The sequence below is a fragment of the Crinia signifera genome, chromosome 3 (assembly GCF_055691185.1).
Source record: "Crinia signifera chromosome 3, ASM5569118v1, whole genome shotgun sequence".
In the NCBI taxonomy this organism is placed as follows: domain Eukaryota; kingdom Metazoa; phylum Chordata; class Amphibia; order Anura; family Myobatrachidae; genus Crinia; species Crinia signifera.
Genome location: NC_139219.1, coordinates 70,134,228 through 70,149,168, shown reverse-complemented (window position 1 = coordinate 70,149,168; position 14,941 = coordinate 70,134,228). Strand labels below are relative to the sequence as shown.

Sequence of the window (14,941 nt, the reverse complement as noted above, 5' to 3'; positions counted from 1 at the left end):
ATATGCAAATACGCAAATGCATATAATCCTGTCTCTAGTAATAATAATAATAATAATAATAATACTACTGTGATTAACTAACGCCACATCCTGTGTTCCCTCCACAGTGAATTGCCTAGACAAGCACGTCCATCAGTGCCCGGAGAGAGTTGCATTGATCTGGGAAAGGGATGAACCAGGGACACACGTTAACATCACATACAGGTAGGTGGTCATTAATAATTTGGTACAATTACATGACATGGTATAACTCTTTGTGCCCACCATACATATAAGCAGATATTTACTGTATAGAGATACACACAGCATGACATGATCACCAGCTTCCAAATTTAGTCTGCTCAGAACATATAGGTTTAAAATCCATTGTCCTGTATGTCAATGGTTCAACTTTTTTGATTCATGGCACCCTAGAGAATCAGAATTTTTTTCACGGCACCCCTAGGCCAAAAGTTTCTTATTAACACATTTACATTTTTTTAAGTCATTTGTGTTTATATGCCATTCCAAGGCTCAATTTTGTGGCGAGGGACAAGATTTGCTTCTGTTTGTCCACATAAATTATGATTGCAAGCAGTGGCGGAACTACCGAGGGTGCAGGGGGTGCAGCTGCTATGGGGCCCGGCGGCTGGGGGGGCCCGGACCCCAAGCACTCCCCTGCACCATGACCAGTACTATTATATTATCCCTTAAAAGAGCCGCCACGACTGCCATTTAAGCAGCTTGCGCCGGGCTTGGCAGTGCTGGGGGAGAAGCCGGGCAGGCTGGCTGGTGCGGAGGCGGATGAATGATGACACCGCCGCCGTGCCCTTTGACTCGCGACTTGCGAGATGATACTGTCATCTCGCGAGTTCGTGCGCATGGCAGCTGCTGCTCGTGTGAGCCCCATCCGCGAGGTCCTGCATGGGAGGGAGAGAATTCCGGAAGCCTAGGCAGGCGACCACGCATCCACAGGATCAAGCGGACACACGCTGCCACGAGGGATCCAGAATCAGGAAGTGAGGGCGGCCGATGGAGGGAGAACTCCTGCTGCTGCTGCATCATCATCATATAATATCGCTGGTGAGCTCAGCTATCTGTTCATGGGGGGGGGGCTCATGTCTGATTGTGCTCACTTGTTCATAAATTAACCAATGACTGAATGTACTCACACAAATAACAAGCTTATAGCACCTGTCTATGGAGATATTTCGATTTACATCAAAAGTGGCCTATGATTAAATCCCAACTCTGCCAACAACAATATGGCAATATATTGGGTAATATGAGGATCACACTAAGATTATTGCCAATAAATATCTCTTGAATCAATACCTGCATTAGACGCCTATTTAGAACTATTCTGTATTTTTGCAAAGCAATCTTAATATATAATTTATTATTTAATGTATTTGTCTGCATACATTTTCATTTATTCACTTATTAAAAACTGACTGATTTGAAGCTATTTACCTAAGAGCTGCTGATTTGTGAGACTGACTGTGGGCACTGCGGTGTGTCGCATAATGTGTAATGGCGGGCACTGCAGTGTGTCGCATAATGTGTAATGGTCGGCACTGCAGTGTGTCGCATAATGTGTAATGGCGGGCACTGCGGTGGGTTGCATAATGTGTAATGGCGGGCACTGCGGTGGGTTGTGTAATGTGTAATGGTGGGAATTGCTGTGTGTCGCAAAATGTGTAATGGCGGGCACTGTGGTGTGTCACATAATGTGTTATAGGCATTGGGGTGGGTTGCATAATGTGTAATGGTGGGCACTGCGGTGTGTCACAATGTGTAATAGGCATTGGGGTGGATTGCATAATGTGTAATGGCGGGCACTGCGGTGTGTTGCATAATGTGTAATGGAAATTGCAATGTGTCGCATAATGTGTAATAGTGGTGGTATTGGGGGGCCCCATTATAAATTTTGCTATGGGGCCCACAAAGTTCTAGTTACGCCTCTGATTGCAAGCCACAAGTACTGGTTTTGCCTATTAATTTGTCCATAAATAATTTGAGTTGTCCTGGACCACCAACCCAAGGCACCCCTGCAAGTGTCATGAGCAGTGACGTGCGGTGAGGTCAGTGGCTGGTGAGGCACTGGTTTGTAAGCAGTGGTGCAAGCAGAATTTTTTTCTTATGTGGTACCAAAAATGGTCGTGGTCAAGTGTCATGAGAGGGTGTCATCACACGCAACTGGGGGAGTGGGTACATAACAATAGAGGCATGCCACATTATGCCACAACCCGTAATGTCCATTACATATTATACCATGCTACGTAATGCCCATTAAATATTACACCACACACTGTAATGCCCATTGCATAGTATGCCACACTGTAATGCCAATGACACAATATGCTACACACTGTAATGCCTATTTGCACATTATGCCACACACAGTTATGCCACTGACACCTTTTTACTGTATGTCCCACACACAAAAATGCCACTTGCAAATTATGCCCCACAGTAAGGATTCTAATTACTTGCTGCCAGTGGATTCTTGGAAAAGAAAGAGAGGTGGTGCCAATTGCACAAGTCATGGTATGTCATTACAGAGGACGTCCTATTTGTTGTACATGCCTATAAGGCCATTGTAATGCAGAGGTGTGATACCACTAGGCAAAAATTATTCAGAGAAAGTATAGAATAAGAAAAGCTGTCCTGTGCATGGCGCACCTATTACAATAGAATAAAACTGTGAAGTACTGTATATAAAAGAAAACAATAATGATTTACTGTAGAAATAGAAATGAAAAAATAAATAAGTTGTATTAAAAATAGGTGGCAAATAGGCAGCGCACTGTAATCGGTGTCTATGCACTTATTCTAATAAAGGCTGACACTATTATCTTATTCGTATCTTACTGTGTGTATTTGAGTCTTTATATATAAACTGCTATGACATTATAAACTGTACATTAATTATTAGTAATTGTTATTATTAATGTGTCAAAAGTCTCACAGAAAGACAGCCGGTGTGTATATAGAGCACTACACAGGAAACTTTGTTGCAGTCATTAGTTATAAAATTTCACCTCAGATCGATTCATAGTTTGTATCTTATTAAAATGGTAACAGTACCACCTGTGTCTGGCAACTGATGAACATAATAGGGTTGTGGAGACAATTGGTATATTATGGATTCATGTGGTCCTAATACCAGACAGATTTTTTATATATGACCCGGTTGTGGCACAATATTATAATTTATATATCTGATAAATATTTAGGTTATTTATACTGTCAGATAATATAGAATTAGATATGTCAGATAATATAGAAACACCATCTTCTCCTGAAAAAATTCCACATTTAGTGGAGAGCTGCAGTCATAGAGGGATAACTGTTTTCATATAATAAGTGCCTGGCAACCACGTGTTTATCAAGCAGGCAGCTGTGACTAGATGTTGTAATACGCACACACTATATAAGTATAAACACATGGGCCGATGGTGCCAGGACGCTGAGCAACAATCTTCAGCATGATCGCTCAGCACACATAGCAGTACACCCGCAATGCTCTGTGCTGAGTGGGGCTTTGCCTATTGTTTTTATAGGCAAAGCCCCACTTGATGTAGGAAAGCCAGTGCAAACACTCGCTTACCTTTCAGGCGATAATGACGTGTGGGACCGCGCATCGCCATCGCTGCAGGGCATACACATGGAGCAATCCGTGCTCCTTTTCTAATGGTGTGTACACACGGGGGGCGATTGCCGTGCTATGCGAGTCCCAATGTTATCAGATCGCATCGGGACTCGCATCGCACGGCATGCATGGATGGGAACAATTTAGACTATATAGTGCAGATCTGCACTATATAGTCTTGGCTGCCCTCTCTATCTGGCTGCCAATTTGTGCTCACACGGTAGCATGCATCGGCAGCGCATCGTGCTCGCAAGCCCTAAAAAAGCATTCAATCAGCATGCAATATGGCTTCCGATGTTGACTATATCGTCAACATCAGAAGCCATATCACCCGTGTGTACACACCATTAGCGATCTAGTCAGATTGTTTAGAAAAGGGGCTGAAATCGCCCCGTGTGTATGCCCCATTAGTCTTCTGCTACCCTCACAAGGGCTGCAGGGGAGATACGCTAGGTAAAACAATACAAAGTAACAATCACACAATCAGTTAGTGCACTGCTCGCACACCGCTAGCCAATATGAGCTTTGCAGAGCAGCTTCATCTTGGCAAATGATGCAGCTTTTTGCATCTTCTCCCAGTGGCGGTGCAATAATAAATTTTGGGCCCCTTCATGGAATTTTAGTGACACTAAAACCATAATGCTCCCTGCAGTGCGGTGTAAATGCATAATGCCGCCACTATTGTTGCTTAAAAAGAATGCCTCTAGTAGGACTTACCGTCCTAAATGCTTGTTTACATGGGGTTTAAATGCTCATTACCATGGGGGGATACATGCTCGTTGCCATGGGGGTTACATACGCCTTGCTATGGGGGTTACATGCTCATTGCCATGGGGTTTACATGCTTATTGCCATGGGGTTTACATGCTCATTGCCATGGTGGTTACATTCTTGTTGCCATGGGGTTTACATGCTTGTCGTCAAGTGAGTAATGGCTGGCTGAGTAGAGTATGATGACAAGGGACACGAGTGCTTACTCACCTTGTCCTTCTCAGGCCTGCAGATCCTCTGACATGGTGCTGATACACAGGTTGATAGGGAATGCGGTCTCTCCAGCATGTCAGATATGTCCTGCAGGGCAGCCATGCTAGGAGGGGGGAGTGCTTCAGAACAACGCTGCTCCCGGCCCGCAGACTCCTCTCCTCCACCTCCATACGCCGGGAGCTCCGCATATGCTGGAACAGCCTCAGTCTGCAGGAAGCAGTGCTCCAGTCAGCGGGTCCTCCTCAGTGAGCGCGTCCAGGCAGGAGAGGACGCGCATCTTCCCGGCTCTCAGGAACCCGGCGCTCGTCAGGAAGGCATCGGGTCTCCGGGGGAAGGTAGCCATTCCCGGGCCCCGACTCTCCAGGCCTGCTCATACCGCTTTGCTCCCCCCTTTAACGGCTGGGATTCAGCTTCTGGAGGTGGGTGACGGTGCAGTGCAGGGCGGGCGCTGGCTGCTGGGGTGGGCAGGAGGATCGGCCTTTCTGATGGCTTCAGTGACAGGGCATGCTTTCAGATTGGCTGAAAGCATGCCCCTGTCACTGCGGCAATTGTAGTGGTGCCGCTTTCACTCGTTTTTTAAATGGGCTATTACAGCCATCTGAATGTCGCCGCCCCCTGTCCACCTCCTGCTTCCAGATTTTTGTAAGGGGCAGCTAGAGGCACTGCTTTAGGTGCCTCTGAAATCCATTTAAACAATTAGAATGAATAGATTAATATAAAGAAGGTACTTATGGCACAGAATATGTATTATTTTAATCATTAATGACAGGGGAGGCACTGCCTCCCCTGCCTCCCCTGACTGCACGTCCCTGGTCATGAGGCACCCCAGGGAGTCCAGGCACACAGTTTGGGAACCACTGCTGTATGTAATACTATCCTAAAAGTCATAACCAATCTATCTAAAATAAAAACATTTGACATTTGATAATGTGTTTATTATATTTACAGAAGAGTTGCCGGCTTTTAGGGGAGAGGGCAGCCAGCTCAGAAAGTAAGGGGCTGGGCTGGGCTGGCTGCAGTGCCACGAAAGGGGCAAAAATGGAGAAGGGGCAATCAAAGTTAACATTAGAGTGGGGGCATAGTCAGAGCCGGCTCCAGGCCTACTGGCGCCCTAAACAAAATTTTAAAGTGCCCCCCCATGGGTTGTGGGTGCAGTGGGCACTCCGGAACGAATACATGGGGAGGCAGCGTGGGATCTGGGGTCCGGGCAGCATGAAGCGCCTGGGTGCAGTGGCGGTCAGAGCGGGCCGTCCGCAGTGTTCAGGAAGCGATAAGTGAGCAGACACTGCGGGCAGCGGTGGCAGAATTTGAAAATTCAAAAGATAGGCCAGCCGCTGATTGTCTGAGAGGGGGCACTTTCAGCCAATCAGCGGTCGGCCTATCTTTTGAATTTTCAAATTCTGCGGTCCGCTTCCCGGACACTGCGAACTGCCCGCTCCGACCGCCGCTGCACCCACAGCCCCAGGCGCTTCACACTGCCCGGACCCCACGCTGCCCAGGTACCACCTGCCTCCCCCTGTAACTGTCCCTGACTGAGGCCACCATTAGATGTCAGCGCCCAGCATGGCAGCACCTATATGGCATCCATCGAGCTGGCCCTGGGCATAGTCATTGCTTTGCATCATCATGGCCACGCCCCTCACCGTGTAATGCCGGTATTTCAAGCATTGCACCCCGGGGGACGGGGCCACGATGACACAATGACACGATTTGCATGTCAGGTTTGTGTGACATCTGCTCTCAGACGTGTAAATGTGTTATCTCGCTAGTGGACCAAATGCAATTCACAGATTAGTCAGTCTTTGTTTTCAGTAAATACACCAACACACGCCTGGCATTAATTATGGTTGAATACATCTGTGACCTATTTTTACCATGTCAGTTAGTTCCAGTGTCAAGGATTTAGTAATAGTCTGCGTATGCCCCTTATATTAAATCATGACTGACCTAGAATAAATGTACTGGCATGCATTGTGGATTAACACATTTGTTCTAAACATTGGCCTAATTCAGACCTGATCGCAGGGCAAATTTGTTCTCAAAATGGGCAAAACCACGTGCACAGCAGGTTGTGCAAATGTCACATGTACAGAGAGAGTTAGATTGGGGTGGGGTGTGTCCAAACTGAAATCTAAATTGCAGTGTAAAAGTAAAGCAGCCAGTATTTACCCTGCACATAAACAAGGTAACTCACTCAAATCTAAAGCCCCCTACACACTAGCCATTGCTGATATATTTTTTTTGTACGTGTGGGCTATTTTCAGCATGCAGCATTAACAGTATTACATACCTCCCAATTTTGGTAGTTCAGTAGGCGGGACGCTGCTGCTGCGCGCCGGAGGCGTGTCGAAATATTTGGGGTGTGTGGCCTAATTTGGGGGCGTGGCCTATACGCGCAGCTCCCCCGAGAGGCCACGCCCCCATTTTGCCGCTATGGGGGCATGACCCAGAGGCTCTGTGAGCCTCTAGCCATGCCCCCAGCCCCCTGGCTGCGGGAATAGACGCTGTGCGCATGCGCACAGCGTTTATTCCCCACTGCTTAGCAGCTGACAGGGGGGACTCCCAACAGCCCCCCCACACCGCGGGACACTGCCGCCCGCGGGTGGGACAGCGGGACAGGCCCTGACAATCAGGACTGTCCCGATAAAATCGGGACTGTCCCGATAAAATCGGGACTGTTGGGAGGTATGGTATTATCGCTGCTATCCATAAAGAATGCATGTCCTCTCCACTCCTCCATCTGATATCTCACCTCTCTAAAAACCTTGATCATTCTGTTACTCTCAGGTTGCTCTCAGGTAGCCCAGCAGCTGTGCAGTGATGGAGAACATTATAAGATTATTGTCTCTTTTCAATCTCAAACGTTTTCAATGCAGTGGTCCTGATTCAGGTCTCAATGCTGAAAGGGCACACATCGCAAAGTTCCCATGTTTGGTGCAGGACCCATACTGCACATCTTCCAAAGATACTTACCTGGCCTCCCTGTAGGAACTGCAGCCAGACCTCATGGGTCACTTTCCCAGCTGATAAAGTTCTGTGTAATTTGATGGAACATTTTCCATGTCATTGATGAAAGAACATTTTCAGTACAGCCATTCAGGTGTGGAGTTGTACTAACCAGGGACTGATTGCACTGCAGCTTAACCTAGGCAGTGGGCCAGCATCAGCATAGCAGCTTGCTGCCTTCAGTGTGAAAGAATTTGGACTCCTAGTACATATCAGTCAGCAGTAAGTGGTTTCTTCTCAGTACATAATACACTCTGTCAACAATACATCGGACGGAATCATTTCCAGCAGCCGAGTATTTGGGCTACAAGCCGCTGTTTATCTTAATATTAATAGCAGGAGGTATAGCCATTATTCTATATGTGAGCTGTACTGTATACTGGAGCACCATATAGGACTGACACTGTGACCGGTGTGACTGGTCGCTATAGACTGCAGTTGCCACAAGTGGACCCTCTGAGACTTCAAAGGATATATGCTGCTGTCCTGCTGAACATCTCCTGTATTTTATTTATATTAAAAGACTGGTGTGAACTTGTGATTCATTTTCAGGTATATTATTGTCGATTATACACGGCTCTGATTGGATTAAATATCTGGCCTGTTTTGGTGAGCAATTCGCAATGGTTATTTTTTTGGAACATTTAAAAGGATTTTTATTGTGTGGTATTAATTATTTCTAACAACTTAATTGATGTATTAAGCTATAATGATTACCACATGAGTTGGATTCGGCTAAGGTGTTCAAGTGTTTCAATGAAGTGCTATCTCTATTTTCCTTGTTTTTCTCTTGCATGTGATCTGATGATGATGAATCCTAGGACGCAGCGCTGGATCACGAATGCATGCGCGAGGCATCTATCTATACCAGATGCCTCCTGCCACATTGCCATATCTGAGCAGCGCTGCTGTTTTAGCAGCACTGCTTAATCCAATCACATCCTGAATCAGGCCCATTGTGCAGAGTATGTCACAATAATTGGTTAATCTATTCCTCTCCAACATTCACTTCTGGATGTCTGAGCTAGAGTTATCATCCACATACAATTACAGTTTCTAGTACAATCCAGCCTTTGTTACATGTGCAAACTACAGGGCAGAAGAACATGTATTTTATGTCACTGTTGACTAAACAAAGCAAATTGGCAATGGCATATATATATATATATATAAATGGTACTTATGTAGTATCTGGACGCCCGATTAAAAAATCGGGTCCATCGCATCACATCGCATGCGACCAAATCGCATGCAATGTGATGGACCCGATTTTTCCATAGGATTCAATGTTAATATGGACTGAGTCCATTTTAACATAGGATTCTATGGGAAAAAGGGTCCTTTTTATTTCCCCACTATCCAACTACGCATGGAGTTGGATATAAACCTGTGGCGGGCATAGCGAGCCACCGAGCCCCAAGCGTGGCAAGGGGATGCGGAATACTTTTTAACGAATCCACGTCCCCTCGCGGGGCTCGCTGCGCTCGCCACGCTTCGGGCTCGGTGGCTCGCTACGCTCGCCACAGGTTTATATCCAACTCCGTGCGTAGTTGGATAGTGGGGAAATGAAAAGGACCCTTTTTCCCATAGAATCCTATGGAAAATCGGGTCCATCGCATCGCATGCGATTTGGTCGGTTGCGATGCGATTATCGGGCGTCCAGATACTACATAAGTACCATATATATATATATATATATACACACAGAAGGATATATAGCGCTATGTCAAATGTTCTCAGTCCAGCACAAACAAGCCTATACCATAGGCCAATATAGCACAAAGTCCCAGTTTATTCGGACTGCAGCTTCCTCATATAGGATTCCTGGGATCCTCAGGAATAATGGATGTCTGTTGAAAATAGAAGAACAGAGGGGCGCTCCATAGTGCATAAAACAGTTTATTCACATAAAAGCACACAGCATAAAAGATAACAAGCCAGTGATTGCTCGTACCAAGGGTTTCATCAGTGTGGGCTGGATACCACAAGGTTCAATATTTTTACCAAGCCAGGCAAAGCTCCAACCTTAGTCCGGGGCACCGACAGGAACTCACAGCCCACGCTGCTCTCCCCTCCAGGGGTTAAACAGCGTGCCGGGAACAGACAGGAGAAGGACAGCCTGGACTGCATACAGCGAGCGTCTCCGTAGCCACGCCCCAACGCGTTTCGTGGAACACTTCGTCAGGGCGTGGCCTACGGACGCTCGCTGTCAGAATAAGACAGTCATGATGTCAAATGATATCGCTGTATTTTTTACAGGCACATATTGCGACCAATCGGAGCATACACTCCACTTGTTGCTCCCACCAGCCGTCTTTGGCCAATGGTGCTAAAGAAATTGTTACACACCCATATTTCGGCCAATCATATTTCTAACCATTCATTATGGACAGCATAGTGCCTCATCTCCGTGCAACCAATAGCGCCATCTCATATACTGGTGGACAGAGAGAACTACCAATCACACCACGTACTGAGCGGCGCGTCTTTGTGCACAGAACCTTCATTACATTTAGTCTGAGCAATCTCCGTGCAACCAATAGCGCCATCTCATATACTGATGGACAGAGAGAACTGCCAATCACATCACGTACTGAACGGCGTGTCTTTATGCACAGAACCTTCATTATATCTCGTCTGGGCAGCATTTTTAACAATAATATTTTTAAAACAAGCATTTATATCATAAGAATAAATATAGATGAATAAAATAATACATAAAAAAATGCATAAACAATGCATAAAAAAAAAATATATACACATATGTCCCACACAATATATACCATGATTACAAACTGATTACAGGATAATGATTACAGGATAACATAATAAAAAATGCATATATATATATATATATATATATATATATATATATATATATATATATATACGTACTCACACTGCCGAGGCAGAGAAGGCAGCACACAGTGGTAGTAGAAATAAATCCAACAGGGGTTTCTGCAACGTTTCGATTTATTTATAAATTGTCATCAGGCATAAACACAAAGAATAGATGCTCACCTTATATCCCCTACACCCGAGTGCACGTCCGTCCACGCTTCCCGCGGCCGGCCACCCACGTCATCGGCGCGCGTCACAGTGCCGCCCGTTACCATGGTCACGCAGCCACGCTGCGTCTCCCACACCATATATATATATATATATATACAGTAATGAATGCCAATGCATATATAAAAGCATAACCACAAACTCATAAGATTTGTCACATAAATTACTTTAAAAAAGGTGTCATTTCGTACCCTTCGTTCATCCCGACTGGGGTGAGAGTGTTGAGGGTCAGGATCCAGAATGACTCCCTCTTTATCAAATCCTGGTCCCTGTCCCCTCCCCTTTTGTTCGGGTGTACAATTTCTATCCCTTTTATTCTTAAACTTGAGGGATCCCCATTATGAAATTGCTTGAAGTGACGTGGTACACTGTGATTTAAAACGCCGTTCTTTATATTTCTTATGTGCTCCAGGGGGCAGATTTTTAAATTACGTTTAGTTTTGCCCACATACGACTTCCCACATCCGCATGATACCAAGTAGACCACAAAAACAGAGTTGCAATTCACAAATTGCTTTATACACGTTATCTTTTATTTTGTCACCTCTATCGATATGAGGGCAGACCTTACATCGTCCGCAGGGATAACACCCTTTTATATCCAACATATTCCTAGTGGTGACATTATCACTAGAATGTATCAATTGGCTTTTGGCCACCATTGATTTAACTGTATTGGCCCTTTTAAAAACCACTTTCGGTCTATCTTCAATATGTTGATTAAGTACTGGGTCTAATTTTAAAATATGCCAGTTTCTTTCCATTATACCCCTGATTTCACTCTGTCTATCACTATATTTGGTGATAAAGAGACAGTTCAGTTTCTCATTATCTTCTTGGGGGGTCTTTTCTCTATACATGAGGGTTTCTTCTCTATCTGCTGATCTGGCTTTTAGACAGGCTGAATGTATCAGGCTTGATGAATACCCCCGTTCGCGGAATCTTGTCTTATATATTTCCGCTTGCTTATCAAAGGTTTCCAAGCTTGTGCAATTCCGCCTCAAGCGGAGGAATTGCGAGAATGGAATATTATTTTTCCAGGAATCTAGGTGACAACTAGAGTATTCTAGGTAACTATTGCTGTCTACCTCTTTAAAGAAGGTTGACGTCTCTATGGACGTTATCACTGGAAAATTTTCAACACTGATACATAAATCTAAAAATTCAATCTTACTATTTTGTATATTCGATGTAAATTTAAGATTATAATCATTAAGGTTCAAGTCCTCCATAAATTGTACAAATTCGGACTCTTCACCACCCCAGATGATTAATATATCATCGATATATCGTTTAAACATTTTTATCTTATCATTCTGGGATATGAGGGCAGTCGATGTTTCCCAATCCCCCATATATAGGTTTGCCAGGCTTGGGGCACAGATGGTCCCCATCGCCGTGCCCCAAACCTGGACAAACCACTCATCCAAGAACTCAAAGTAGTTGTGGCTAAGCACAAATGCTAAACAGTCACAAATAAAGTCATTTTTTTCTTTTGATATATCGATATCCCCTCCAAGGACTTTCTTTATAACATCTATACCTTTTTTGTGGGGTATTGAGGTATATAGCGATGCAACATCGATGGTTACTAACTTAAAACCTGACTCCCATGTTACATCTTTTAGGATCTGCAACATGTGCGTCGAATCTCTCACATACGATTTTAAACTTGGGACGTATTTTTTTATGAACACGTCAACATATTCAGAGACCCTCGATGATGAAATTGACCAATGTCTCCTTTTACTGGGTTGATCTACATGGTAATGATCCAGATAAGACAGCTGGTGTTGCTATTTGAATAGTAATCCTACACAGTTTACAAGACAATCGTGGCTACACAAAAGAGGAAAATTCTTATTTCAGTTGCAATATGGGAGCAGTTGGGTACAAATCACTGGCCAGATGATGTTTGCTGGTTTTCTGATGATCACGCTGGTCTGCGTTTTATTTCCAGAGGTCCAGGTTTTTATCGGTGATGCTTTATATTTAATGCATGGTAAATTCAAAGTGATGTTGTAATTAGTCCTTTGTATCCTTAAATCTGGCAGGAGCTCCGGGTATGGAAAATGAAGGGGCTTGATAGATGAGAAGGTGCATACACACAGTGAGGGATTTGCGGCACCGCGGGTGAGCGATATAGCACATACACACTGAACTATATCGTCAGTCATGTAATTGGGTCCCCCCACTGAGCATGAAGTTTATTTGACCATATGTTTAATTGAGCTGCATGCACAGACTACAGGGGCGTCTTTAAGGACCCGCGGATGCATGCATCGTTTGTCATTTGCAGCATACAAACTTTCTGATATTGTTTTAAAAAAACCACCCTGTGTGTACGTAGTTAATGAAAGAAGTAGCCTGCTTCTCTCACACACCAAGATCCATGAAGTACGGTTTATTTTGACAAATGACTTCATTTGCACCTTGTCAAGGACAATCCCTCTTATTAGTCAAGGCAGTTCTAAGAAAGGCTGTAATTCCTAGTCAGAGTCAGTAAGCCTTGTCTGTGACACCTGACACTTACCCTAGAATGAAAACTATGTGTACCTAGAAAGGCCCTTGGTGGGATACAATAACTCACGCATGTCATTTGCTGTCACAAGCAATGGAATTTATTTCTCCTCTCCTGAGGTACAGTATAACAGAGTATGGTTAAGAAGAAGTTAACTGAGTGTATTAATAATGGCATGGGGAGGCAATGATCATGTGGTGACTAACCATTAATATTAAATAACACTCATGTGATATTTAGCTGAAATGATCAGCTACAATAGTATCTGTCTCTTTAGATATACTGTATCATTGGTTTGACCCCTACTCTTCCACTATAAATTGGGTGAGACAGTACAGCCAATCAGCATTCGGCACCTACAGTATCTATATCACTGTTACCATAACAATTGACAACGGGCATTCCACCAAGGCATATGTCGCTGTTACAGCTTTATCAATGATCACAAGAGGTGCCCACTCTGCCCTTCTTAGAGCACAGAGGGGGGTGGCTTGGGAGGCTGGAGCAGGATTGTCAGGCCCCTACCCAAACTTTATTATGGTGCTTGGCAATGCCTGATCCACTTCACAGCATTCAGACATGTGACATTGGGACAAAATAAGCCCCACAAGACTCCATTCAAGCCTGCCATAGCCTGTGAATCAGGATTTGCCTAGAATGTAAATTCATAGGACGGGCTTAGGAACACCCTGAAGATATATATATGTTTACATACCTCCCAACTTTGAGGCAGCTGGAGGAGGGACGCTGGCATGTGTACCAAAGGCAAATTTGGGGGCATGGCCTAGCTAAAGAGGGCATGAGCTATATGCGTGACACTCCCATGAGGGCAGGCCCCTCGTTTTCGGCAATGTGGGGCATGAATAGACTCTATTCATGGGTGGCAGAGGGGGGACTCCCAACGACCCCCCCGCCTTGGGACACTGCCGGCCCCGGACAGACCATGGGAACGTCCCCAAATACCGGGACGTTCCTGCAGTAACTGAGACAGTTGGGAGGTATGTGATTAGGTGTCTTGTACAAATGAGAAGCTGACACTGCATTGTTTAGTATTATAGGTCCTAGGACTGACAGAACTGAACTAGTCAGGAAGAAGAGAAATGGCGGTGCACGCTCCAAGCACCAGGAATGATCACAGTAATCTGGCATTTTTCTGTTCAGGCCTCACTGACTGAGGAAGCACTTGTAAGTTGGACCACCACCTGGTGCTGTTTATGACTTTTTGCAGGATCTTGCCCACATCTCGCCCCCTTACTGCACTTGGCTGTGTCTTTGTGCTTACGCCGTGTATTCACATGCATTTTAGCCCTGGTCCCTATCTCCCTAGACCTGCTTAGCTGCCTGCAAGACTGGCATATACTTGAAAAAAGATGCACATGAGGCTCCAATTGTGTCAGACTCTAAAGGTGCCCAAACAGGGCAACTTCTCTGAAGGGCAACATAATGTTCTGCAGAATAACTTCCTGTTTTTATGTTTTCCTAAGTGTTATTGGAAAAAAATAAACCAACATTATAAACTAAAGGCCCATACACACTGGGCGACTTTGAGCTGAAAGTCGCTCAAAACAGCAGGTTTAAGTCGCCCAGTGTGTATGGCCGCAACATCGCAGGGAAAGCTGTTCATCTGCTGGTTATACCAGCGGATGAGCGGCTTTCAGGACGGCTTTGCATAGCGCTCCGCTATGCAACGCCGTCTTCCCCCCTCGTCGGCGCCTGGCCAGGGGAAA

At 45.0% G+C, this 14,941-nt stretch overlaps 1 protein-coding gene across 1 annotated transcript in view; it reads left to right on the top strand.

Annotated features, from left to right (window-relative positions):
- ACSS1 (acyl-CoA synthetase short chain family member 1) overlaps positions 1 to 14,941 on the top strand; it is a 126,371-nt gene that overhangs the window by 34,904 nt on the left and 76,526 nt on the right. Inside the window, exon 2 of the mRNA XM_083175965.1 lies at positions 108 to 204. Coding sequence (XP_083032091.1) covers positions 108 to 204 — 97 coding nt within the window. The remainder of the gene's footprint in view (positions 1 to 107; positions 205 to 14,941) is intronic.